We start from the raw sequence: 27,981 nt of genomic DNA, 5'->3' as shown, positions 1-27,981 counted from the left end.
CCGACACGAAATGTGTTGTAGAACTGCAGCACTCGAAACATTAATTTTTGTCTCCGCTTGCTGTGAGTTACTGAGCCATATCATGAAACATAGTTGTCATCTAAAATATGGTCTGTCATGACTCACGCTGCCTGCAGGGGATGGTGGCCTACTTGAATCTACTGGTGGAAGTGAAGCAGAGCGTTAGAAGATTAAATTCTGACTGTCAGGGGATGTACTGATAGCTTTTTTACTTCAGGAACGGACTGTTGTTAAATCTTACAACTGCAATAAAATGCAGGTTCGTAGGTACTTGGTTGTTCTCTTTTTCAGATACGGGACACGAGGATCCAGTGCCCATATATGGTGTGTTTGCCCGTAAAATGAAAATCGTTTTGCAGTTAGCGACGAATGTGCCTCTCATTATTGTAAACCTATAGCTCCTGACCGTAGAACTGTGTGTGATTGTTGTTCTAATAATGTGTCGAGAACGCCGTCGATTAACATCAGACGTGGAAAGAGGTGTGGTTATGCGAAACCTCACCATTGAGTAATGAATAAATAATTCCTTTATCGTAAATGACATTAATTTCAAGAAACTGTAAGGAATAGTTTGCACTACGAAAGGTACTATGCTGTTCTTTAGCCCCACGAATTTCAGGTACAGGTGCTTGTATCCCAATTGTGTTCATAGCTGTATTCACTCTTTAGAGGTTTACCACTGTAGTAAATTACACATCATTGTAGATGTTATAATATAACGTAGAACGTATTTTAGGATCCAAATGAAGATACGGAGTGGAATGCAGCGTTGCGAAGACATGGTATTCTTCCTGCAAAGGAAAAGGAAATTACTGAAGAGGAAGTACTAAATATTGTTGAAGCAACTATAGAAGAGAAGCAGTCCAAAGGTAGGGCATGATTTTTTTTTTACACTTAAATTATATATTTCAGTTTCAGAAACTTTCATGTGCTTTTCAAAGTTAATGAAAGCGTAGGAAATGTACAACACAGGCATCCTACCGAATCTAGAGTGTCTAAGCCAGATATTTAAATGCCAGTTTATCCAGTGGACCTTCAAGGGGGAAATTTACTGACTGTGCAGATAAAGTGTGAAATTAGAACATGCCTACACTGAAAAAAGATAGATGAAAGAAGATATTTAAATATTCATGTGGCAGCTACAACTGGTTTTACACTAACCAGATTATTTATTTATTTATTTTAGGTTTACCTAGTCCTGTTTTATGCAAAATTTTAGTTACGTTCTGATTTTGAACATCGAGAGCAAACACACCTGGAAATGCTTGGCATCCTCTAGTGCACAAAGTGTTTACAGTTGTGAGGTTTTTCGCTCTAGCTGTGGAATAATACTAAAGATGAGAACTTCTACTACTAAATATATCTAACAGCAGCAGTGTTTTGGGTAGCTTTCTTTTTTATCTGCAATATCAGTGAATGTTTTCATTAAGAACTCTTGTCTTTTAAGTCTTCATTACCGTTTATTGGTTACAAGTTTTCATGTTCTCTTCATTGATGCCAATTAACACTTGTCTAAGCTTTTCAGTCAAAAACTTAATCAGAATTTTACTATCTCATTTCATACATAAAGATAAATGCACAGGAAATTTCAGTGTAAGTATGCGATTGAGACGCATACTAAATGTCATAAAAATCTACACTAATCTTAATTTACAACCTTCAGTACAAGTTTATTACATTATTCTACAAAAGTAGCTTTTCCCTCATTTAAAAATTCTGTGATTGAATAATAACGTTCTCGCACAAAGATGACATGTAATTTTCTGTTTACCTAACCCAGTTCCACACCATGAGACTTTTTTTTTCGCTTTTAATGTGGTATAAATTTTTATAACTATCTAGTGAGAAGTTTGGGAATAACGTTTTAATCTATGAGATGTTAACATGAGTCTTGTTTGTTTTTCTATTAACATATATTCACTGATGAGCCAAGGCATTATAACCACTGTTTAATAGCGTTTTGATGCACATTTGGAAAGTGATTCAGCAGCAACTCTGCATGGCATGGATCCGACAAGTACTTGGTTCATTTCTGGAGTTATATGGCTCCAGGTATACATGCACAGGTCACACACTCAGTCAGGTTCAGTTCAGGCAATTTGGTGGCTGAAACATTGTGAGTTCACTATCCTGCTCCTCAAACTACTATAGCACAATTCTGGTCTTGTGCCATGGATAGCTATCTGTTGGAAATAAAGTTGCCAACAGGGGGCACAGAGCATAAAATGAGTGCAGGCGGTCCTATTAATCCCACGTGCATTTCCCCCATACATCATAATATCGTCCTCACTAGCGAAGTTCCATAGCGGGGTGCAGATTTTGATAAGCTGTCCGCCTGTATGATGGCATATCCTGGCTCTTCCTCGTATGTGGTGTTACGAGAAATATAATTCGTCTGGCCAAGTGACACATTTCTGTTGATCTGTTATCCAGTCTTTATATGATCTCATGCCGACTGCAGTTGTAATTGACAGTGTTGTTGGGTCAACATAGAAACACATAGGGATCGTCCAGTACAGACCCCGTGTTCCACATTGTGCTCCGAAACATTTGTGCCTGTGCCAGAATTGCACTTCATCAGGGCTACCATAGATTACCACCTATCCTGCTTTATGTAGTGGGCAAGTATTCGGCCTTAAAGTTCTGTGCTGAGTTGTGGGCGTCAAATACCTTGTCACGTACTCATGTTTTCACTGTCATTCAGCAACTGTCATTTATAACAACAAAAACAATCAATTTTTGACAAAATGGTTAAATTGGATTGATAAAAAAACCTACTCACCAAGCTAAGACAGAACACACACTTAAAAGAAGGTTGTAATTAGGCAAGCTTTCAGAGCCAGTGGCTCCTCCTCCTGGAGTCCTCTCCAGTCCTTTCCTTTCACCCATCTTCCTTCCCCTCTGCCTAAAGGAGGAGCCACTGGTTGCGAGAGCTTGCCTAATTACAACCTTCTTTTACATGTGTTTTCTGCCGATGCTTGGTGAGTAGATTTTTTTTTATCTATCCAATTAAACCACTATCCTTTGATACTCATGACAGTAGTACACGTACAGCCGACCAATGTCGCGATTTCCAAGATGCTTGTTCCCAGGTGCTGCACCATAACAATCTGCCAGTATGTTAGTGGATTTCACCAAGCAAGTTGGGAGGATGATGTTTCAAACCCACTTCCAGCCATCCATATTTACGTTTGCCGTGATTTGCCTAAATTACTCCAGGAAAAAATGCCAGCATGGTTCCTTTGAAAGGGTACGACCAGTTTCCTTCCCTATCCTTGACAAAATCTGAGCTTGTGCTCCATCTTTAATGACCTCGGTATACTTTTCTTGCTGCTTCACATGCCCTAGTTTTGCAGTGGGCAGCAGGCATAATGTTTTGACTCATCAATGTATGTTGAAAATGGTTGCCTATAAATAATTATGAATTGTTATGTACAGTAAGAATCAGTTTATATATGTTAATGTATGGAATAATTAAAATATATAGAGTCATAAATAATAATTGGTGTGAATCCCTAGACTTAATATTACACAAATTTCTAATAGTAGTTCTTTGTCGTAATAACATCCTATGTACACTACTTCAGTAGGCCCCTACCCCCAAAAGATTATTCTGAATCTTGCAAGAGATTCAAAGTAGCTGTGTTAAACAATTTCAAGCTATTTGTCAAGTAGTTTATATGAGAAGACCACAATAAATGTTTCTCTAAAATTATTCCATGAATTTGACAGAATCTTTCCTTAAATTCCTGATTTTGATAGGCAATTTGCTAGTTATTTGAGTCTGATTTTTTTGTTTTAAACTGCATTTGTTTTGTAAAACTTGTGTTTTCCCCATCAGTTAAAATGTTCAAATAATTTATGAGAAAGCAGCTGGGTGACATCTTAGAGAATGATGGTTATCAACAACCTGTAACTTTTTGTGTTTTTACTACCTTTGTCATGTTTAATTTTAATCCATCTGTCAAACCAGTATACTAAGCTGTTTAGGATATTAATTAATCTTTGGGGAATTTGTTCTCTGGATTCTCTTTCAATAACTTCAGTTACATCATCTAAAAATAAAACTGTGTAGGGTGTTATATTTAGAGATAAGTCACTTTCATAAAATAAAAGCAGTGTTACAACCCCCGACCTCAGGGGTTTAATATGTCAAAATGACAGAGAGGTATGGTTTGGGGGGAGAGGGTTGACTCACACCGAAGTGTGCAGAGAAACACAGGCAAGTGTGTCATTGACTTTATTACAACAAAGGTACACAGCAGCCTTCTGCTGAACTTGGAAATGGCACTGCACAGCGTGTGCGCGTGAGTCAGTGCAAATGCCAGAATCTGCAGCATCAGCGTGTGGTTGCCCAGCCTTGCAGGCATGGCAATCCCATTTGCGCCACGGCTAAGTGGCTGTCGTGTGTTCGTGTGTGTGTTAACTGTGCCAGTATCCCAGAACATTGCTGATTGTTCCCACAAGTGCGACTTGTGGGCCCCATGTAGAGCGCCGAAGGGAAACGGCCAACCGCCATCATTGTAGTGAGCCTCAGCAGATTCGGCCGTCCACCCAGGGCAGCTCATTTCGTAGATAGCTCTGCACCTGGGAGGCTGTGAGTTTGTGCCACAGCACTGCCCCTGTGAACAACAGATTGCAGTACGCCAGACGATGTACCCAGAGAAAGGAGGCCAGTAGCCTTCTCACTCCTCACCCCGGTTTAGTTCCAAGGTACAGTTTGCCCCCCCCTCAGCAATGATGCATCTGTGCAACGTAGGTTGGAGGTAGCTTCAGCGAGCCAGGTTGCTGCCAATGTCCATCACCAAAAGGTCGTCGTGGTCGGCCTGCAACTTAAAAATAGTTATTCTCTCCTGTTCTAGACGGCAACACGAGAGCCCCTTCGAGCTTTCGTGTTTCCTTATTTATGTCTTTTCCCTACACCTCTGACATAGTTTCTCTGGAGGGGACAAGTAGTAATTACGAGGTCAGCTCTTGTCAGCCCACTTTGGCCCCTACACACATTTCACTAGGTGCTGTTGTAACTGCACTGTATGGGTTCTTCACAGCATGTTGGTGCCCTGTGCTGCCCTGATTAATTGACGTTTGTGTACAGTGTGTCATCAGCCGTTCCTTCTAGCCTGCGAGCAGTGTCATAAAACTGTCTCGCAGAATCATTTGCAAAATGTCAAAATCAGCCGTGCCTGCCACCCGATATCCCAGTTGGTCCCTTAGTTACTGCCTTCCAGCCATAGATGTGTAAAATTTCAAGAATTCCCCAAATGCACACTTGTAATTATTCATGGCGAATCAACCAGACTGGGTCTGAAGTGGAACCTTGTGGGATGCTCCATGAAATAATTTTATGTATCTGATGTTGCAACTACCCTTTTCTTTCTCTCTATTAAATATGCTTTGTTCCATTTCAGAGCACTACTGTATATTAACCATTCTTTCTAATTCACAGAACACTAGCAAGTGTTTCACACAGTCATAAGCCTGTAGCAACCAAGATGATAGGTTAACGTTGGCTGCTGTAATTACAAGAGCTGTCAAACAATTCACGTTCCAGCCACCAGAGACAATGGGTTTTGGTTTTTTTCTCTGTGTTTAGTGTGATTTTCCATGAGTTTTACATGATAATGTTAACTTCTTGGCAATTATGGACAGTCTTGTGTTGAACTCTTCTCTAGTGCTAACTAGTCTCAGGTATTATAAAGTATCTTTTCTGTGTTTTAGTTAATAAATGTTATTTGTTACTGGTTCACTAGAGGTCATATTTTGTACATTCGGCTGAGTATTACAAAAGCGCAGTTATAGTTGTTCGGACAGCTAAAATCTAGAGGCACCAATGTTAGTGACCCGAGCGTGATCTTAGCATATCTGATCAGTCCACAAAACCAGAAGCAGCAGGAATAACTTTCAATAGGGAATGAATAATTTTCACAAAATGTGAAACACATCAGCTGCTGAAGTACCTTCAGGGTCATGACTCCCTGTAAGATTGCCACCATTCTGACCTTGTAATCCTGCATTATGGTTTGCACAGATAGAAGTGAACTTTCGTTTTTCCAAAATAGCTATGTATTTGACCAAATTTTCCTTGGTAGTTAGCCAGCTCCATCATCATTTTGCAGCTGAAGTCAAAGGTGTAATAACTGCACCTCCTGAACGGGACTCCTATAAAAAACTCATGGCCAAATTAATTCACAGGACTTCCACATCATAAGAAGAGCATGTGCAACAAGTCCTAGTGCAAGAAGGTCGCTATATGTCAGGCACTTACGCAGTAAAGTCAATGCAGGCACTGTATATGATACCTTACTATGTATGCTGTGGAGTGGCTGTCTTCCAGTGCAGGTGAAAGCTTTAATAATGTCCCAGACTGAAGTGCAATTAGATGCCATTGCGAATCTGGCCAATACGATACAATATGCGATATTCCCAACTTCGATCTGTGCAGTGGTAGCACAGTCCAACAGTGTTTGTCATCAGTAGTGACTTGCGCAGTTTATGATTGCCTCGTAGATAAAGTGAATGCTCTTAGTAAACAGATTAGTTAACTGCTGTCTCATTGCAACTGAAGCAATGACAGGACGCTGTCACAAGGGATCGGATAGTCGTTCGTTCCTCTGCAAACTCCTAGGCTCTGAGTGTCCCAGTGCAGCAGCCTTCTGTTTCCTAATCCCACAGGAAGTTTGTAGATGAGGTGCACATGTGCACCTCCCTTGTGCGCACCCAAATTCGAGTGACAGGCAGACATAGGCACATCTGATTGCCGATTGCTGTCACAGCATCTCTCTTATCAGTGATCGAAAGAGGGGACAAAAATTTGTTGTTGACATTAGTTCAGACTTGTGTATTTATTTATGTATATTACTTTGCAATAGCTGGCCACAGATTTAATTCTCCTTCTTTGCAGCAAGCAATTCATCCATTGTGACTTAACGGCAGTCAACATATTGACATAGACTTGGAACAGTGGCATGTCTTTCCCTGGAATTTCACTGTTGCCGATATCACGGAACCCGTAATCAGAGAAGATTTCCTGGTGCATTATCATCTGTTACTGAATATGACGAATGCAAGATTCATCGACAGCATCACAGGCCTTTAAACTGCTGGATTCTGATCCAACACAGTGCTACACAGCACCAAGTTTGTCTAGTTAGGAGGTTGTAAATACACCAAGCAACTTGAACGTTTTCCAGCTATAATGTGACCCTCAGAGAGGTACTTCACAGTACTGTCCATTACATTAAAATGACTGATGGCTCACCAGTTTTGTGCAGACCTAGGCGATTAGTTCCTTATGGTCTGGTCATAAAAGTCAGAATTCAACTCTGTGCTCAAAGAAAGCTTCATTTGGCCTGCTAACAGCCCATTATGACTTCTCCATCAAGTACCCAAGTAGTACGGTGTGTGGCGCCTGTGTGGTGGTTATGAAGAGCTTAATGCAAATACAGTGCCAGACAATTACCCAGTACCACCATTAAGGGATTGTAACTACGCTCTGCATGGTGTGACCGTTTTTAGTGTGCTAGGCTGCGCAAAGGCCTTCGTGCAAATTCCTGTGGCAGATGAGTACATCCCGAAAACAGCCATAATCATGCCATTTGGCTTGTTTGAGAGTCTTTTCATAGCATTTGATCTGAGCAATGCTGCACAGTCTTGGCAAAGGTTTACCGACTGTGCTGCAAGGATTGTCATTCTGTTTTGCTCACTATATGACACCTCATGTTTCTGCCTCACCCAATCAGTTCCAGCAACACGAGGTGGAAGTCTGTAAATGATTAAAGCAACATGGTATGGTATCGAATACTATGAAGTGTGTATTTGGACAACCACAGGTTTATCTTCTTGGGCCATCTGATTTCATCAGCGGAGTCACTACTACTTCCAGAAAAAGTAGAAGCCATAATGAAAATTCCATGGCTTGAAACTTTCATGGATCTACACTGTTTCTGAGGAATGCTAAATTTTTTTTGGCGTCATCTACACCACCTTACCAAGTGGCGAGAACCACTGAGTGCAGCACTTTCCAGTCATAAAACTGGAGGAAATTCTCTGATTCAGTGGAGAGACAAGATTAAGCCATACTTTTGAAGTAGCAAAACGTAGCAAATGTCGCACTTCTGGCACATCCCGCATTGGATGCACCTCTTGTGTTGGTGGTAGGTGCTAGTCAGATTGCTATCATTGCAGCATTACAACAGCTAGTCGACAACACACTTGCCTTTTTTTCACTCGAACCTTCACCACTGCTGCAAAAATGGAATGGTTAAAATCATGAACTTCTTGCTATTTATGAATCAATCAGATACTTTTGCCCTCAGATGGGAACCAGAGCGTTCACTTTTTTATTTGTCTTTGCTTTTGACAGAATGACGACAGCTGCTATCCACAACAGTACAATCATTTAGAGTTCACTGCCCAATTGAGCATTGACATGCAACATATTTCGGACATTTACAACATTGTGGCCAACTGTCTGTCTCAGATTAGCAGCATAGCAAACTCTGTTGGCTTTGCACAACTTGCAAAGGCACAGGAATCTGACCAGGAACTCCGAAATCTACTGAAAGGTGCATCGTCCACCCCACAGCTACAAATGGCTGATGTTCCTGATGCATACATGATATTTCTGGTGGAAGGCCTCATCCTTTTCTGCCACCCACATTCCACGGATGTGCCTTTGACAGAATTCACAACCTGTGCAACCCTGGTGTTAGATCATCAACTCACCTGGTTTCAAAACATTTTTTATGGCCTGGCGTGCAAAAGTATCATCACTAGTGGACTGACTTGTACATCCATTGCCAGCAAAGCGACATATCCCATCACATGCATACACCAGTAAGAGATTTTCTAGACACAGTTTCTGCGCATGCACGGTGATGTAGTAGATCCTCTGTCTTCGCCAAATGGGCGGTCCTATTTTTTAACTGCAATCAGTTTTTTCACTCATTGGCGAAAGCAATGACCATCGACAACATTTCAGCAGAAACCCTAGCCTCGACCTTTTTACCAAATTGGATTTTGCTCTTCAGCTACTGTCTGCTGCATATCAGTACAGACTGCAGCCGATAATTTGCTTCAGAGCTATTTACTCAACTTAGTAGCAAATTCTGCAGTGCTGTTCTTTATTGGACAACAAGGTATCACCCAGTGAACAATGGCATGATTGAACATTGGCACCATTCTCTGATAACTTCACTGATGTGTCATGACACTAGTTGGTTAACTGTGTCATGACACTAGTTGGTTAACACCCTTATCCAAGTCCTTCTCGATCTTCACAACACACCCAATGATATGCCATAATATTACGACCACTGCCCACCATGACTTTGGATGCCACCTGGTGGCATTGCGTGCACTTAACGCAGTAACGAAAGTTTGTAAGCAGAGCAAAAACAGATGGGAGATCACCCTAGTGAATATATGGGCTGCAAGTGGGGAAATCCATTGAGATAAGGGACTTTGACAAAGGGCAGATTATAGTATGAAGGCTTTCACGACCGGATGACATATCTTCTGGTAAACCATCCGGGATGTAACGTCGTGGTCCATGAAACTCTTCAGCTCCTAACGTTTCGTCCAGAGCTGCGCTGGACATCTTCAGAGGGGTGTTTCTCCTCCGGTGAGTCTTGCCGACTTGCAAGACTCACCGGAGGAAAAACACCCCTCTGAAGATGTCCAGCGCAGCTCCGGACGAAACGTTAGGAGCTGAAGAGTTTCATGGACCACCACCTTACATCCCGGAAGGTTTACCAGAAGATAAAGGGCAGATTATTATGAAGCTGGTCAAATGTTCATATGATACAGTCATGAACTTCTATGGGAAGAGGTAGAGGGACAGTGAAACAACCACTATGCACTAAATGATTGGACACCCACAACTCTTTATAGAACATGGGGTTTGGAGGCTTGTCTGCTCTATAAAGTAAGATAGTTGATGATTTGTGGCACCTCTGCTGAAAGGGCAAAATACTGGTGCATGCACAAGTGTTCCACAGCACACCATTCATCCTACATTGCTGATCATAGAGCTCTGCTGCAGATCATCTCTATGTGTGCACTTGTTGACCCAATGACATTGTCAGTTACGATTGCTGTGAGCACAGGACTATCTGGATTCGACTGTTGATCAATGGAAAAGTGTTGACCTTTGAATGAATCACATTTTTGCTACACTAGGTCAATGGTTGTCTCCACAAATGCCATCATTGAGATGAACGATGGCTCAAAATGTGCAGCACACCACAGTTATGGGCTGGTGGAAGTAGTATTATGCTATGGGAGACATTGTCCTGCACTTGCATTGGAGCTGTGGTAGAACTCGAAAGACACGCTGACATCTGCGAACCACCTGCATCCCTTCATGCTTGATGTCTTACACGACAGTGATGCCCATCTTTCAGCAGTATAACTGTTCATGTCTCAGAGCCAGAACTGTGCTATGATGATTTGAGGAGCATTATAGTGAGCTCACATTGATATCTTGGCGACCAAATTAGCCTTATGTAAATTGTATGAAATGCATCTGAGTCACTATTGGCTACCATCTCCGTGTACGCAAATCAGCACCCTGCTATTTACATGAATTACATGGCCTGTGTGTAGACTTCTAATGCCACATACCTCCACAAACCTGCCACAAACTGTCTGATTCTTGAAACTGAGAATCAGTGATGTATTTTGTTCCAAAGTTGGACAAACAAACTATTAAACAGGTGGTTATATGTTATGGTTCCCCAATGTATAAACCAGACTTGGATTTTTCATAAGCAGAGCTCATTTACAGTGAAGCTCTATGGCTCCCTGGCGAATTCATTGACCCAAGTTCGATGCATCTTCCTGACCGTGACCAAAAAGCTTTCATTTGTCACCTGAAGGAACAAATTGTGTGCATTCACCCCCATGAAGCAAGTAGACATGGCACAAGGCCAGTCTGCATGCCTTGTGATTTACAAACATGCACATGTCATGCTACACACAAACAGTGTCAAACCAGTGCTACAATTTGCCTTACACAGGCCCGCATCTTGTCATCAAAAGAGGAACATGAACTCTGGACATTGTAGTGAATCGCAAAACTACCACAGTCTTCATTTACAGAGTTTCCAGCTTACATTTTCCCAGAGCTCTCTCTCTCTCTCTCTCTCTCTCTCTCTCTCTCTCTCTCTCTCTCTCTCACACACACACACACCACAGAGCCATCCTGAACCTCATTCATGCTCAAGCACAATCGCATCTGTCCAAAGCAGCCCCTTACCTGAATGTTGAACATGCTCCAGGTGTTGAGCGCACTACCCATTGCACAATCCCCAAGAAGTGACCAGGATCATCAGTTACTGTCAGCTGCTGTGTTTCGCACTCGAGCCACCAGCGGTGCTGCATTTTTGTTTGTTCTCTATGTGCAGTGCGATGTGCCATGAACGTCACAGAGGACACTAATATCTTGGCATTTATGGATAGTTGTATCGAACTCCTCTCTGGTACTAACTAGTCTCAAGCATTATCAAGTAACTTTTCTGTGTTTACTAGATAATAAATGTTATTTGTTCCTGGTACACTGGAATGCGTATTTCATACACTTGGCCAAGTATCTCGAACACACAGTTATAGCTGTTCGGATGGCTAACACCTAGTTGTGCTGGTATTTAGAGGTAAATCACTTACATAAAATACAAGATTGAGCTTGAAATGGAAATACAAGATTGAGCTTGAAATGGAAATACAAGATTGAGCTTGATATGGAAATACAGGATTGAGCTTGAAATGGAACCATGTGGGATGCTCTGTGAAATAATTTCATGTATCTTTCTAATTCATTAAGTACTAGGGACTGTTCTCACAGTTGTAAGCTTTTGTGCAGTCAGGTAATTCCTGTGATTTTTTTTTTTTTTTTTTCTTTTTCTTTTTTACTTGTTCATCGATATGCAAATTTTCTCATTAAATTTGTTGATGGTAAATCGATTTAATGTGATGATAATAGCTTTCGCTGAAAAAAGTTGGGTCTGAGTTGCAACAAGATTATCAAATACTTTTGAAAAATTAAGAAACTACTTTGTTAGTCAGTAGTGTCCTGCATCTTCTTCGGATCTATTCTTGAACAAGGGCTTTACTACTGTATACCTCAGATTATTACTTCAAATTCATTGTGAATGGGGTCCTGATATTATACTAGTAACTACACTCCTGGAAATTGAAATAAGAACACCATGAATGCATTGTCCCAGGAAGGGGAAACTTTATTGACACATTCCTGGGGTCAGATACATCACATAATCACACTGACAGAACCACAGGCACATAGACACAGGCAACAGAGCATGCACAATGTCGGCACTAGTACAGTGTATATCCACCTTTCGCAGCAATGCAGGCTGCTATTCTCCCATGGAGACGATCGTAGAGATGCTGGATGTAGTCCTGTGGAACGGCTTGCCATGCCATTTCCACCTGGCGCCTCAGTTGGACCAGCGTTCGTGCTGGACGTGCAGACCGCGTGAGACGACGCTTCATCCAGTCCCAAACATGCTCAATGGGGGACAGATCCGGAGATCTTGCTGGCCAGGGTAGTTGACTTACACCTTCTAGAGCACGTTGGGTGGCACGGGATACATGCGGACGTGCATTGTCCTGTTGGAACAGCAAGTTCCCTTGCCGGTCTAGGAATGGTAGAACGATGGGTTCGATGACGGTTTGGATGTACCGTGCACTATTCAGTGTCCCCTCGACGATCACCAGTGGTGTACGGCCAGTGTAGGAGATCGCTCCCCACACCATGATGCCGGGTGTTGGCCCTGTGTGCCTCGGTCGTATGCAGTCCTGATTGTGGCGCTCACCTGCACGGCGCCAAACACGCATTCGACCATCATTGGCACCAAGGCAGAAGCGACTCTCATCGCTGAAGACGACACGTCTCCATTCGTCCCTCCATTCACGCCTGTCGCGACACCACTGGAGGCGGGCTGCACGATGTTGGGGCGTGAGCGGAAGACGGCCTAACGGTGTGCGGGACCGTAGCCCAGCTTCATGGAGACGGTTGCGAATGGTCCTCGCCGATACCCCAGGAGCAACAGTGTCCCTAATTTGCTGGGAAGTGGCGGTGCGGTCCCCTACGGCACTGCGTAGGATCCTACGGTCTTGGCGTGCATCCATGCGTCGCTGCGGTCCGGTCCCAGGTCGACGGGCACATGCACCTTCCGCCGACCACAGGCGACAACATCAATGTACTGTGGAGACCTCACGCCCCACGTGTTGAGCAATTCGGCGGTACGTCCACGCGGCCTCCCGCATGCCCACTATACGCCCTCACTCAAAGTCCGTCAACTGCACATACGGTTCACGTCCACGCTCTCGCGGCAGGCTACCAGTGTTAAAGACTGCGATGGAGCTCCGTATGCCACGGCAAACTGGCTGACACTGACGGCAGCGGTGCACAAATGCTGCGCAGCTAGCGCCATTCGACGGCCAACACCGCGGTTCCTGGTGTGTCCGCTGTGCCGTGCGTGTGATCATTGCTTGTACAGCCCTCTCGCAGTGTCCGGAGCAAGTATGGTGGGTCTGACACACCGGTGTCAATGTGTTCTTTTTTCCATTTCCAGGAGTGTATTTTAATTTCTCTAATGGATGTTTCATCTGATCCAGTTGAATTTTTATATTTTTAAAGATAATAATTCTTCTACTGCATCTTTAGCTATGATTCCTTAAAATTTTGTTAGAAGCTTTGTGTTACCCTGATCCAGAAAAGGACATTCGGGATGGACATTACCAAGCTAAACAATTTTTATCAATATCTGGATGCATTTACAAAAAGTTCATTGAAATATTCTAATATTTCTGAAGGACTTACAATTCTTTGTCACCTCACTCAATTTTGGGAATTTGTGAACTCCCAGCTGTGGCACTTTGTGGTTCACTTGTGCAAAAATATTGGACATGCCATGGTATTATAGTTTAAGGGAGAAAAGTGTAATTCACATATATAGCCATTTACACACTTAAAGGTGTAGTTTGATAATAATGGGACAGATGATCATTTATGATACGGTATTTCAGGAGTTTGTTGGTGTTCCAAGAAAACAGGAGGATGAGAATACACGAGGCAGACAGTAATCTAATAGTATTATATTTACAATTGTTCATTTTTTTTAAAAATATATCATTCTTCATCACTTATCTATGATGAACTCTTCTGCTCTACTTATGGTATGTGTTCCATATTGTCCTAGTCACTTCATTTTACATCATTTGACAGCACTAATTTTGAAATATCTACAATACTTTGGTTTTTAATTTGTCAGCATTACCCTTTCACGTCCTGTGCCTGAAATATCTACTTTCATAAACTCTAGAGTCACATCTTCATTTACTGATACAAGATTTATCTTGATGAAGAAAGCTCTTTTGTCCACACTATTCCATCCATTTTGTTGTGCTACGTAATGTCAGTTGTTTCCCTATCATTCTGGTATTACTGTCATTGCTATTTATGTCTCCCTACTCGAGTTTGTTCTATATTTTAGGTCACTTTGCCTACATTTACTTTTCTTCTTACATCACTTCACTTGCTTTGTAAAGTATGTCTGCTGAGTACCAATTCTATGACAATAGCATACATTTTCTGTTCTCTGTGGTTTCCTTCCCTAATATATTTCATATGAATCCCCACCCCCCCATGAACCATGGACCTTGCCGTTGGTGGGGAGGCTTGCATGCCTCAGTGATACAGATAGCCGTACCGTAGGTACAACCACAACGGAGGGGTATCTGTTGAGAGGCCAGACAAACGTGTGGTTCCTGAAGAGGGGCAGCAGCCTTTTCAGTAGTTGCAAGGGCAACAGTCTGGATGATTGACTGATCTGGCCTTGTAACAATAACCAAAGCGGCCTTGCTGTGCTGGTACTGCGAACGGCTAAAAGCAAGGGGAAACTACGGCCGTAATTTTTCCCGAGGGCATGCAGCTTTACTGTATGATTAAATGATGATGGCGTCCTCTTGGGTAAAATATTCCGGAGGTAAAATTGTCCCCCATTCGGATCTCCGGGCGGGGACTACTCAAGAGGATGTCGTTATCAGGAGAAAGAAAACTGGCGTTCTACGGATCGGAGCGTGGAATGTCAGATCCCTTAATCGGGCAGGTAGGTTAGAAAATTTAAAAAGGGAAATGGATAGGTTAAAGTTAGATATAGTGGGCAGGAGGAACAAGACTTCTGGTCAGGTGACTACAGGGTTATAAACACAAAGTCAAATAGGGGTAATGCAGGAGTAGGTTTAATAATGAATCGGAAAATAGGAGTGCGGGTAAGCTACTACAAACAGCATAGTGAATGCATTATTGTGGCCAAGATAGATACGAAGCCCACACCTACTACAGTAGTACAAGTTTATATGCCAACTAGCTCTGCAGATGACGAAGAAATTGAAGAAATGTATGATGAAATAAAAGAATTTATTCAGATAGTGAAGGGAGACGAAAATTTAATAGTCATGGGTGACTGGAATTCGTCAGTAGAAAAGGGAGAGAAGGAAACGTAGTAGGTGAATATGGATTGGGGCTAAGAAATGAAAGAGGGAGCCGCCTGGTAGAATTTTGCACAGAGCACAACTTAATCGTAGCTAACACTTGGTTTAAGAATCATGATAGAAGGTTGTATACATGGAAGAACCCTGGAGATACTAAAAGGTATCAGATAGATTATATAATGGTAAGACAGAGATTTAGGAACCAGGTTTTAAATTGTAAGACATTTCCAGGGGCAGATGTGGACTCTGACCACAATCTATTGGTTACGACCTGTAGATTAAAACTGAAGAAACTGCAAAAAGGTGGGAATTTAAGGAGATGGGACCTGGATAAACTGAAAGAACCAGAGGCTGTACAGAGTTTCAGGGAGACCATAAGGGAACAATTGACAGGAATGGGGGAAAGAAATACAGTAGAAGAAGAATGGGTAGCTTTGAGGGATGAAGTAGTGAAGGCAGCAGAGGATCAAGTAGGTAAAAAGACGAGGGCTAGTAGAAATCCTTGGGTAACAGAAGAAATATTGAATTTAATTGACGAAAGGAGAAAATATAAAAATGCAGTAAGCGAAGCAGGCAAAAAGGAATACAAACGTCTCAAAAATGAGATCGACAGGAAGTGCAAAATGGCTAAGCAGGGATGGCTAGAGGACAAATGTAAGGATGTAGAGGCTTATCTCACTAGGGGTAAGATAGATACTGCCTACAGGAAAATTAAAGAGACCTTTGGAGATAAGAGAACCACTTGTGTGAACATCAAGAGCTCAGATGGAAACCCAGTTCTAAGCAAAGAAGGAAAGCAGAAAGGTGGAAGGAGTATATAGAGGGTCTATACAAGGGCGATGAACTTGAGGACAATGTTATGGAAATGGAAGAGGATGTAGATGAAGATGAAATGGGAGATACGATACTGTGTGAAGAGTTTGACAGAGCACTGAAAGACCTGAGTCGAAACAAGGCCCCGGGAGTAGACAACATTCCAACTACTGACGGCCTTGGGAGAGCCAGTCCTGACAAAACTCTACCATCTGGTGAGCAAGATGTATGAAACAGGCGAAATACCCTCAGATTTCAAGAAGAATACAATAATTCCAATCCCAAAGGAAGCTGGTGTTGACAGATGTGAAAATTACCGAACAATCAGTTTAATAAGCCACAGCTGCAAAATACTAACACGAATTCTTTACAGCGAGTGGAAAAACTGGTAGAAGCCGACCTCGGGGAAGATCAGTTTGGATTCCGTAGAAATACTGGAACACGTGAGGCAATACTGACCTTACGACTTATCTTAGAAGAAAGATTAAGGAAAGGCAAACCTACGTTTCTAGCATTTGTAGACTTAGAGAAAGCTTTTGACAATGTTGACTGGAATACTCTCTTTCAAATTCTAAAGGTGGCAGGGGTAAAATACAGGGAGCGAAAGGCTATTTACAATTTGTACAGAAACCAGATGGCAGTTATAAGAGTCGAGGGATATGAAAGGGAAGCAGTGGTTAAGAAGGGAGTAAGACAGGGTTGTAGCATCTCCCCGGTGTTATTCAATCTGTATATTGAGCAAGCAGTAAAGGAAACAAAAGAAAAATTTGGAGTAGGTATTAAAATCCATGGAGAAGAAATAAAAACTTTGAGGTTCGCTGATGACATTGTAATTCTGTCAGAGACAGCAAAGGACTTGGAAGAGCAGTTGAACGGAATGGATGGTGTCTTGAAGGGAGGATATAAGATGAACATCAACAAAAGCAAAACAAGGATAATGGAATGTAGTCGAATTAAGTTGTGTGATGCTGAGGGAATTAGATTAGGAAATGAGACACTTAAAGTAGTAAAGGAGTTTTGCTATTTGGGGAGCAAAATAACTGATGATGGTCGAAGTAGAGAGGATATAAAATGTAGACTGGCAATGGCAAGGAAAGCGTTTTTGAAGAAGAGAAATTTGTTAACATCGAGTATAGATTTAAGTGTCAGGAAGTCATTTCTGAAAGTATTTGTATGGAGTGTAGCCATGTATGGAAGTGAAACATGGACGGTAAATAGTTTGGACAAGAAGAGAATAGAAGCTTTCGAAATGTGGTGCTACAGAAGAATGCTGAAGATTAGATGGGTAGATCACATAACTAATGAGGAAGTATTGAATAGGATTGGGGAGAAGAGGAGTTTGTGGCACAACTTGACCAGAAGAAGGGATCGGTTGGTAGGACATGTTCTGAGGCATCAAGGGATCACCAATTTAGTATTGGAGGGCAGCGTGGAGGGTAAAAATCGCAGGGGGAGACCAAGAGATGAGTACACTAAGCAGATTCAGAAGGATGTAGGTTGCAGTAGGTACTGGGAGATGAAGAAGCTTGCACAGGATAGAGTAGCATGGAGAGCTGCATCAAACCAGTCTCAGGACTGAAGACCATAACAACAACAATATGAATCCCCAATAAACTTTGTAAAGGCAGTGCCTCAGTTCATCTCTATTGCTATCAAAGCTGAACCAATTTTCATCTTTAATGTTGTTGCTGCTGTGATATGCTGAATGCTGACAAAATAAAGTGTTATTTATAGTAATGCAATCCTTGCCTTGTTTTCTATTCATGACTTAAGAAAAGATAAAACATGTCCCTCGTTTCTCTTCCCCTTGCCCCACCTTGCCCCTAGCTGCTGATGCATTGATAATGATTTTGAACTTTGTTACAGGAACAAAAAAATTAGAACAGTGTACTCTTGATGAACTGGATGAATTAGAAGATGAAGAAGATGAGAGAGTATTACTGGAGTATCGCAGAAAGCGAATTGCTGAGATGCAAGCAGAAGCTGCAAAGTCGAAGTTTGGTGAGGTAAAGGAAATAAGTGGAGAAGATTACGTTCAAGAAGTCAACAAAGCTGGTGAAAATATTTGGGTAGTCTTGCATTTATATAAACAAGGGTAAGTTAGTTATCGAATGATCTAATTCATGAATAGTTCTTGGTTAATAAAAACACAAAGTTTCATTTTTCTGACTATTATTTACAGCATCCCATTATGTGCATTACTCAATCAGCATTTATCACAACTTGCCGCAAAATTTCCAGCCACAAAATTTTTGAAAAGCATATCAACCACATGTATACCAAATTTCCCTGACAGCAACTTACCAACTATTTTTATATATTATGAAGGAGAACTCATTAAACAAATGGTTGGGCCTTTAAACTTCCGTGGAATGAATATGACTGTTGAAGGTAAGGTCTTCTTTAATAGTGTATAATTTATAGTTCAACATGTAGTAGTGCCACATTTACATTTACAATTTTACACATTGTGTGTTATGAATTATTTTTGCATATATTCTGTAATAATCATCTTTTCAACCGTTAAAATTTTAGACACATTGTTCTTCACTTCCAAGCGTTTATCAGCTTTACATTTCAGATCAGTTATTTGTTTTTAGTTCTCTCTTATACTTCAACAAAATAATGCTGTCATGTCAAATCATTGCTCCCACCCCTCCCCAGATTTTATTTTATTTTCCTGATCAATTTGATTTATTCATCCAGGGATAATTTAATAATGACGGAGGATTTGTCGTCATAATACAATGAAAATAAATAGTTCAAAACACACATGTATATTATGTGTATAAGTATGTTTTTATGAGGATAGAATAGGATAGGACAAGTGACTGGACATGGCCTCAATGAAGTAAGTTTCCTGGCATTTGCCTGAAATGATTTATGAAAACCACAGGAAATCTAAATCGGGATGAGTGGACATAGCAAACTCTATTCTCCTGCACTGCCTTATTCACTGCACTGCCAGTTTAGTGCCACAGTACAGAGAGTGGGAGCTCCTGGCAACAGTTAACCATGACAAGCAGCCATGGCTGTGGCAGAGGGATTCACATGGGAAGAGTCTCTAGTCAGAGTGTTTGGCTCCATTCCAGATGATTCGCTACTAAGAGGATCAGATGTCCTTTCACTAATGACGGCAACACCCCAGCAGTCCCATCATAGAAAACAAACCATCCCAGTGCAGTGGCCGTGGCATGAGAGGAAAGTTGATTCAAAAGAAATGGTAAGAAATACCATTTTCAGTATATAGTTTGTACACAAAGAGCCTCTGTGCAAACATAGAACAACATGGTATCAATTTTTTCTGCCCTGTCCAACAAGGGCCAAAAAACGATAGGGTATATACAGGCTTTTATTTTAGCTTTCAAAGATGATATATTACCTGAAAAAGTAAAAGCCGTGTATTTAAAAGTTGCAAATTGAGCGTATGACTTCATACTGCATAAATGATCCCATCTGTAGATGGTTGCAGCATAAGAACACTCTAGCAGTGACTCACATGTATCAACTGTGGAGAGCAACTTTTCCCTTGGTCTCTAAATTTCCGAATTTTAAAGAAGAAAAGAAAGATGCAAGAGTATAAAACCTTTGACCATCCTTCATATTTTAAAACAAAAATATGTACTTCACAACCATGGTGACTTAGCCTCTAAGCAATGGTGAAGATGAACACATTTTCCTCAATGTCAGGCTCTGATGGTCACATGAATACATCTGTTTTGAGGAGCACTCCCCGATGTTATTCAATCTGTATATTGAGAAAGCAGTGAAGGAAACAAAAGAAAAATTCGGAGTAGGTATTAAAATCCATGGAGAAGAAATAAAAACTTTGAGGTTGGCCGATGACATTGTAATTCTGTCAGAGACAGCAAAGGACCTGGAAGAGCAGCTGAACGGAATGGACAGTCTTGAAAGGAGGGTATAAGATGAATGCCAACAAAAGCAAAACGAGGGTAATTGAATGTAGTCGGATTAAGTTGGGTGATGCTGAGGGAATTAGATTAGGAAATGATACACTTAAAGTACTAAAGGAGTTTTGCCATTTGGGGAGCAAAATAATTGATGATGGTCGAAGTAGAGAGGATATAAAATGTAGACTGGCAATGGCAAGGAAAGCGTTTCTGAAGAAGAGAAATTTGTTAACATCGAGTATTGGTTTAAGTGTCAGGAAGTCGTTTCTGAAAGTATTTGTATGGAGTGTAGCCATGTATGGAAGTGAAACATGGATGATAAATAGTTTGGACAAGAAGAGAGTAGAAGCTTTCGAAATGGGTAGATCACATAACTAATGAGGAGGTACTGAATAGAATTGGGGAGAAGAGGAGTTTGTGGCACAACTTGACAAGAAGACGGGACCGGCTGGTAGAACACGTTCTGAGGCATCAAGGGATCACCAATTTAGTATTGGAGGCCAGGATGGAGGGTAAAAATCGTAGAGGGAGATCAAGAGATGAATACACCAAGCAGATTCAGAAGGATGTAGGTTGCAGTAGGTACTGGGAGATGAAGAATCTTGCACAGGATAGAGTAGCATGGAGAGCTGCATCAAACCAGTCTCAGGACTGAAGACCACAACAACAACAACAACAACAGCAACAGCAGCAGCAGCATAAGAGACTGTGGCTGTCTTTTATGGATTGTAGTATCCTTAATGTCTGCCTTCCTGACATATCAAAAGATGGTTAACCTGATGTATCAGCTACCTCCAGCTTTCACCCTCCTGGGTGATTTCAGTGCCCGCAACCCATTATGGGGCAGTGTAGAATATACACCCAAGGTTGTCTAAGAGAACAAATGATCACAGATCTTGACCTACATTTGCTGAACACTGGCAGTCCAACTGATTTTAGTGTGGCCTGTTGCAAATATTCGGCCATCAATTTCCTGATCTGTAGCTGTAGGTACCCATCAGGCCCGTTTAGAGTAGAAAATGATCCTTCGTCATTGTCATGTCCCTCCCACACTGAAACTCAACCAGTCACCCACCAGAATGGGCCATCAAAAAAAACTTTAACACTGCTCTCCCATCTGATGCTACTCCATAAGGGATTATCAGTTACCAAGAACATCAAAGATCACAGTCTCCAATGACTTAAGTGATCATCCCCAGTTGAAAACTTTATTGCTTTTAAAAGGTTTTCTCCTGGCATTGTCAGAGCTGTTAAGAAAGAAATGTCAGTACATAGGGGCCCAAGTCTCTTCTTCACTAACAGGGGTGAAGTTGCTCTGTATCTAAGGCCACCAGCTATCAACCCTTACTACTAATATCCCTTTAAATGGCAATGTCGATACTAACCCTACTGTTATGGCAGAACTGTTTGTGGCACACTTTGTTCAAACATCTGCGTCCAGCCTTCGATCTGCACAAAAGATAGGTAACGCCTGCTTCAATGAATGACAACCCTCAGCATTCTGAGCTTTGGCCATAAAATGGCACCAGGACCAATGGAACCCACACTCAATTGCTGCTGCTGCTGCTGCTGCTGCTACTACTACTACTACTACTACTACTACTACCTGTGGATTACCAATACCACATTTGTGTGGTCATTAATCATATATGGTGTGAGTTCACAGTTGTCCCAGTCTTGAAACCAGCTAAAAATTCATGTGAGATAGACAGCTATAGATCCATCTGTTTCATGAATGAATGTTCTGTGTAAGTTGGTGAACCAACAGTTGCATTGGTCTCTTGATATGAGGAGTCTTTCTAGCAATTGCCAGTGCATATTTCATGAGGGTCAGTCACAACTGACCATTTAATTTACCAGATTTATCTATACTGCTGGCTTTTGTTCCCTCCAACTCCTCGTGGCTGTCTTCTTTGACTCATTGTGTTACCACACTGCTTGAGTGAGGGGGTTTCACATGCTCCTCCCAATTTTTATTTAGAATTTTCTACTTTCTGGTTCGACATTTGAATTGGTGTGTCCTTAATTAATCACTGCTTAAGGTCTCATTGTCCCTGCATGTTTTCAATTTTTGTATTTATTACAGTTCTTAAACCATGAGTGTTTTGAATGCTGGCCAAATGGTGCTATAAGAGAATCACAATACTGGAAACCTCATGCATGGCTTCCAATTTTTCACTGGCAAACCTGTGCTATACTCTTCTACCAACCTAGAATTATTCATCCACATCCAGAACTTTAGCTTCGCAATGAACTGCTCAGTGGGGTAGAGTCATCTCACTTTTTGGAACTTTTAGTTTTGCCTGATTGACTTGGTTTTCACATATTTGGCAGCTTAAAGAGAAGTGTGTTGAAACTCAACAGTCCCTGCTGCATAAGTAACAGATACTGGTATTGTGAACAGCTCCAACCTATTATTACTTTACAAAGTCATTCTTGACTGGATTATGGGAGTCTGGCTTCACAGGTATCTGGCTCCATCAGGAGGCAACTACAGGACCCTTATTGCTATGGGCCCCTTAAGGGCAAGCACTATTGAGGCCCTCCTGGTAGAGGCTGGGATTTCTCCTCTACAGATCAGACATCTTTGAATTGTGCAGTATATGTCTGCAACTTCCCTGAACACTCGAATCACCATATCCATTTCCCCGACGGGGAAAGTCATCTCCCACAGAGGTGGCCCATGTCTGGCATCCAAGTAGCAGTTCATCGGTGTTTCTTCGCTCTGACCTCCTCCTCCCACCCACCTTTCCCCCATGTGCACCTCATTCTTCAGACTAAAGACTAATAGAAATAGTAAACACCTCTGCATTTCCACAGTTATTCAGCTCAATTCTTGGCAGATTTACTAGTTCAAAAGACATCTTTACTGACAGTTTAGGGGTAATAGATCACATCGGCTATGCCATCACACTATCAGTGTGTCAAGAACAGCACTCCCTATCTTATAGGTGCAATATTAGTGGCCATTATCATTCTATTATACTAGCACTTGGCCCTGTTGAAAATTCCCTGATCTACAGTGACACTAAGGAGGTAATGGGTCAAACTGATGCTATTCTTGGAACCTGTTGGTTTTGACAGTGCAAAACCTTATTTGGAGCTTGATTGTATTCCTCTAGACAGCAAGCCAGTTAGTGATTCCAGAGAATGAGCTAGCTGATGATCAGTTAGCAGAGGAAGCTACTGTGATGGAAACCTTGCAGATTTGAGTTGTTGTTGTTGTTGTTTTGTCTTGAATACAGAGACTGGTTTGATTCAGCTCTCCATGCTACTCTATCCTGTGCAAGGCTGTGTACCTCCAAATAACTACTGCAACTTACATCCTTCTGAATCTCTCAGTGTATTCATCTCTTGGTCTCCCTCTACAATTTCTACCCTCCACGCTGCCCTCCAATACTAAATTGGTGATTCTTTAATGCCTCAGAACGTGTCCTACCAACCAATCCCCTCTTCTAGTCAAGTTGTGTCACAAATTCCTCTTCTCCCCAAATTCTGTTCAGTAGCTCCAAATTAGTTACATGATCTACCCATCTAATCTTCAGCATTCTTCTGTAACACCACATTTCGGAGGCTTCAGTGCTCTTCTCATCTAAATTATTTATCATCCGTGTTTCACTTCCATAGATGGCTACGCTCCATACAAATACTTTCAGAAAGGACTTCCTGACACTTCAATCGATACTCAGTGTTAACAAATTTCTCTTCTTCAGAAATGCTTTCCTTGCCATAGCCAGTCTACATTTTATATCCTCCCACTTCAACAATCATCAGTTATTTTGCTTCCCAAATATGAAAATTCATTTACTACTTTAAGTGTGTCATTTCCAGATCTGATTCCCTCCACATCAACTGAATTAATTCACTTACATTCCATTAACTTTGTTTTGCTTTTGTTGATGTTCATCTTACATCCTCCTTTCAAGACACTGTCCATTCTGTTCAGCTGCTCTTCCAAGTCCTTTGCTGTCTCTGACAGAATTACAATGTCATCGGCTAACCTCAAAGTATTTATTTCTTCCCCATAGATTTTAATTCCTGCTCCAAGTTTTTCTTTTGTTTCCTTTGTTGCTTGCTCAGTATACAGATTGAACAACATCAGGGATAGACTACAACCCTGTCTCACTCCCTTCTCCACCACTGTTTACCTTTCATGCCCCTCAACTCTTATAACTGCCATCTGGTTTCTGTACAAATTGTAAATAGCCTTTCGCTCCCTGTATTTTACTCCTGCTGCCTTAAGAATTTTAAAGAGAGTATTCCAGTCAACATTGTCATAAGCTTTCTTTAAGTCTACAAATGCCATAAATGTAAGTTTGCCTTTCCTTAACCTATCTTCTATGGGAAGTTATAGGGACAGTACTGCCTTGCTTGGTCCTACATTTCTCCGGAATCCAAACTGATCTTCCCCGAGGTCGGCTTAAGTTTTTCCATTCTTCTGTTAAGGATTTGTGTTAGTATTTTGCAACCATGACTTGTTAAACTTATAGTTCGGTAATTTTCACACCTGTCAACACCTGCTTTGTTTGGGTTTGGAATTATTATATTCTTCTTAAAGTCTGAGGATATTTTGCCCGTCTCATACATCTTGCTCACCAAATGTAAGAGTTTTGTTATGGCTGGCTCTACCAATGCTATCTGTAGTTCTAATGGAATGTTGTCTTCTCCAGGGGCCTTGTTTCGACTTAGGCGTAGGTCTCTCAGTGCTCTGTCAAATTCTTCAATCAGTATCATATCTACCATTTCATCTCAGTGCTCCTGTTTCCGTAATATTGCCCTCAAGTACATCACCTTTGTATAGACCCTCTATATACTCCTTCCACCTTTCTGTTTTCCCTTGTTTGCTTAGAAATGGTCTCCCATCTGAGCTCTTGATATTCATACAGGAGGTTCTCTTTTCTCCAAAGGTCTCTTTAATTTCCCTGTAGGTGGTATCTATTTTACTTGTAGTGATACATGCTTCTACATCCTTACATTTGTCCTCTAGTCATCCCTGCTTAGCCATCTTGCACTTCATGTTGAACTCATTTTTGAGACGTTTATATTCCTTTTTGCCTGCTTCATTTACTCGGTTATTGTATTTTCTCCTTTCATCAATTAAATTCAGTCTCTCTTTAGTTAGCCATAGATTTGTACTAACCCTTGTCTTTTTACCTACTTGCTCCTCTGCTGCCTTCACTATTTCATCTCTCAAAGCTACCCATTCTTCTTCTACTGTATCTCTTTCCCCTGTTCTTGCAAATGGTTTCCTAATGCTCTCTCAGAAACCTCTACAGCCTCTGGTTTTTTCAGTGTATCCGGGTCCCATCTCGTTAAATTCCTACCTTTTTGCAGTTTCTTCAGTTTTAGTCTACAGTCCACATTTGCACCTGGAAATGCCTTACTACTTAAAACCTGGTTCCTAAATCTCTGTCTTACCATTACATAATCTGTCTGAAACCTTCCAGTGTCTCCAGGCCCCTTCCACATATATAACTTTCTTTCACGATTCTTAAACCAAGTGTTACCTATGATTAAGTTATGCTCTCTGTGAAATTCTGCCAAGTGGCTTCCTCTTTCATTCCTTACCCCCATTCCATATTCACCTACTACTTTTTGTTATCTTCCTTCTCCTACTATCGAATTCCAGTCCCTCATGACTATTAAATTTTCGCCTCCCTTCACTGTCTGAATAATTTCTTTTATCTGTCATACATTTCTTCAGTTCTTCATCATCTGCAGAGCTAGTTGGCATATAAACCTGTATTACTGTGGTAGGTGTGGGCTTCGTGTCTATCTTGGCCACAATAATGCATTCACTATGCTGTTTATAGTAGCTTACCCGTACTCCTATTTTTTAATTCATTATTAAACCTACTCCTGCATTACCCCTATTTGATTTTGTATTTATAACCTTGTATTCACCTGACCAAAAGTCTTGTTCCTGCTGCCATCGAACTTCACTAATTCTCACTATATCTAACTTTAACCTACCCATTTCCCTTTTTAAATTTTCTAACCTACTTGCCCGATTAAGGGACCTGACATTCCACACTCCGATCTGTAGAACACCAGTTTTGTTTCTGCTGATAAAGACACCCTCCTGAATAGTTCCCAGCTGGAGATCCAAATAGGGGACTATTTTTACCTCCAGAATATTTTACCCAAGAGGACACCATCATCATTTAACCACACAGTAAAGGTGCCATGTCATCAGGAAAAATTTCACCTGTAGTTTTCCCTTGCTTTGAGCCATTTGCAGTGCCAGCACAGCAAGACCTGTTTGGTTGATGTTACAGGGCCAGATCAGTCGATCATCCAGAATGTTGTCCCTGAAGCTACTGAAAAGGTTGCTGCTCCTCTTCAGGAACCACACATTTGTCTGGCGTCTCAACAGATACCCCTCCATTGTGGTTGCACCTACGGTATGGTTATCTGTCTCGCTGAGGCACACAAGCCTCCCCACAAATGGCAAGGTCCATGGTTCATGGGGGGGAGGGGGGGTATAGGCATAAGAATCCAACTCAGGTCAGAGCTGTGTCTTCAGCTTTTCGAGACACAGAATGAGGGATGGCAATTACTAGTAAAAAGTCAAGGGCCACAAAGCGATCTTCTCTTTGGCCTTCCCAAAGGGAATTTGTCCTTTTCAGCTCTGTATCAGCCATATCTGGCTGACTCGCAGTCATGTCCTCCACTGAGATGATCCACCCGTTGTCATCGTGACACCCCTGTTCAATGGCCTGTACCCTTTTTAGAGTGCCCTGACATCAGTGCTTTGCAGCAAGCTTGAGGACTCATCATCTGTGCTGTTAGATGGTGACATCCAAGTGAAAGATGTAGTTTTACACTGCATTCATGAAAGTGGTTCACCTGCTGTCATTTGAAGTTTGCCATCATGCCTCTCATCTGTTTTTACCATCCTGTGACAGCCCTTCTGAGGGGCTGCTGGTTGGGTAGGAAAATTTTCCCCCTGCCACATGACTAGCACAGAGGGTGGTTCGGATGGGGGGGGGGGGGGGGGTGGACAGTCTGGCTGCTTGTAGTTGGCCACCTCCCTCACCTCACTGTATTTTATTACTTTTTATGGTTATTTTCCCTTTGCTTTACTTCTTACTTTATTATGTTCATCAGATGGTATCAGACAATTGCTTGACTCGTTCCACATCTCTGGAGGTGGTTCTCCTGTATGGGAGTTACGGAACAAAATCAATCAATTAATTTTCCACCTCTAGCTTTTTTATGCATTTAAACCTTTCATTTTCAAACTTAAAACCTTGGTGACAGTTCCTCTCATTTATTCTGTAACTGTAGATAACTGCCATCAAATTCTGAGAAATAAATGATTGACTTAGTATACTGAATTAAATACTTAACCTTTAATTCTGATTTAGGTATATTTGTGTACATAATTCTGATTCAGATTTGCATCATTTATTTGTATACATATTGCATAATAGTGTAGTATTTCACTTACTGCATGTTTCAGAGCTTGAGTGGATACTAGGAGAAGCTGGTGCTGTGAAAACAACACTTGAAGAAGATCCAAGACCTAAAATTAAGGATGTGCTCTTTTCTAAGCTAAAAAATACAGCTGATGATGATGATAGTGATAATAATGACTGGTAATAAAAGCAAGACTCAGTCTGTGATGTGTAATTAATTCTCCTTCCCTCCATCCTCATTTTTTACTCATATTATGCAAGATGATGTGCTTAATTAATGCTTATCTGTGGACTATTGA

At 41.4% G+C, this 27,981-nt stretch overlaps 1 protein-coding gene across 1 annotated transcript; it reads left to right on the top strand.

The window, feature by feature from the left end:
* The first annotated feature begins 2 nt into the window (after positions 1–2).
* On the top strand, positions 3–27,884 carry LOC124619431 (viral IAP-associated factor homolog). Its single transcript, XM_047145806.1, has 5 exons — positions 3–280; positions 758–890; positions 18,217–18,445; positions 18,533–18,741; positions 27,727–27,884. The coding sequence occupies exons 1-5, from the start codon at positions 275–277 to the stop codon at positions 27,864–27,866; spliced, it is 717 nt and encodes a 238-aa protein (XP_047001762.1). The 5' UTR covers positions 3–274; the 3' UTR covers positions 27,867–27,884.
* Positions 27,885–27,981: the final 97 nt, after the last annotated feature.

The sequence above is a fragment of the Schistocerca americana genome, chromosome 6 (genome assembly GCF_021461395.2).
Source record: "Schistocerca americana isolate TAMUIC-IGC-003095 chromosome 6, iqSchAmer2.1, whole genome shotgun sequence".
NCBI lineage: Eukaryota > Metazoa > Arthropoda > Insecta > Orthoptera > Acrididae > Schistocerca > Schistocerca americana.
This window is presented reverse-complemented; position numbering and strand designations above follow the sequence as displayed.

Excerpts from the sequence above, each read along its gene's own strand:
- LOC124619431 (XM_047145806.1), top strand. Across the intron at positions 891-18,216 it reads AGAAGAGAAGCAGTCCAAAG|GAACAAAAAAATTAGAACAG; the intron begins GTAGGGCATGAT and ends ACTTTGTTACAG. Across the intron at positions 18,446-18,532 it reads TTGCATTTATATAAACAAGG|CATCCCATTATGTGCATTAC; the intron begins GTAAGTTAGTTA and ends TATTATTTACAG.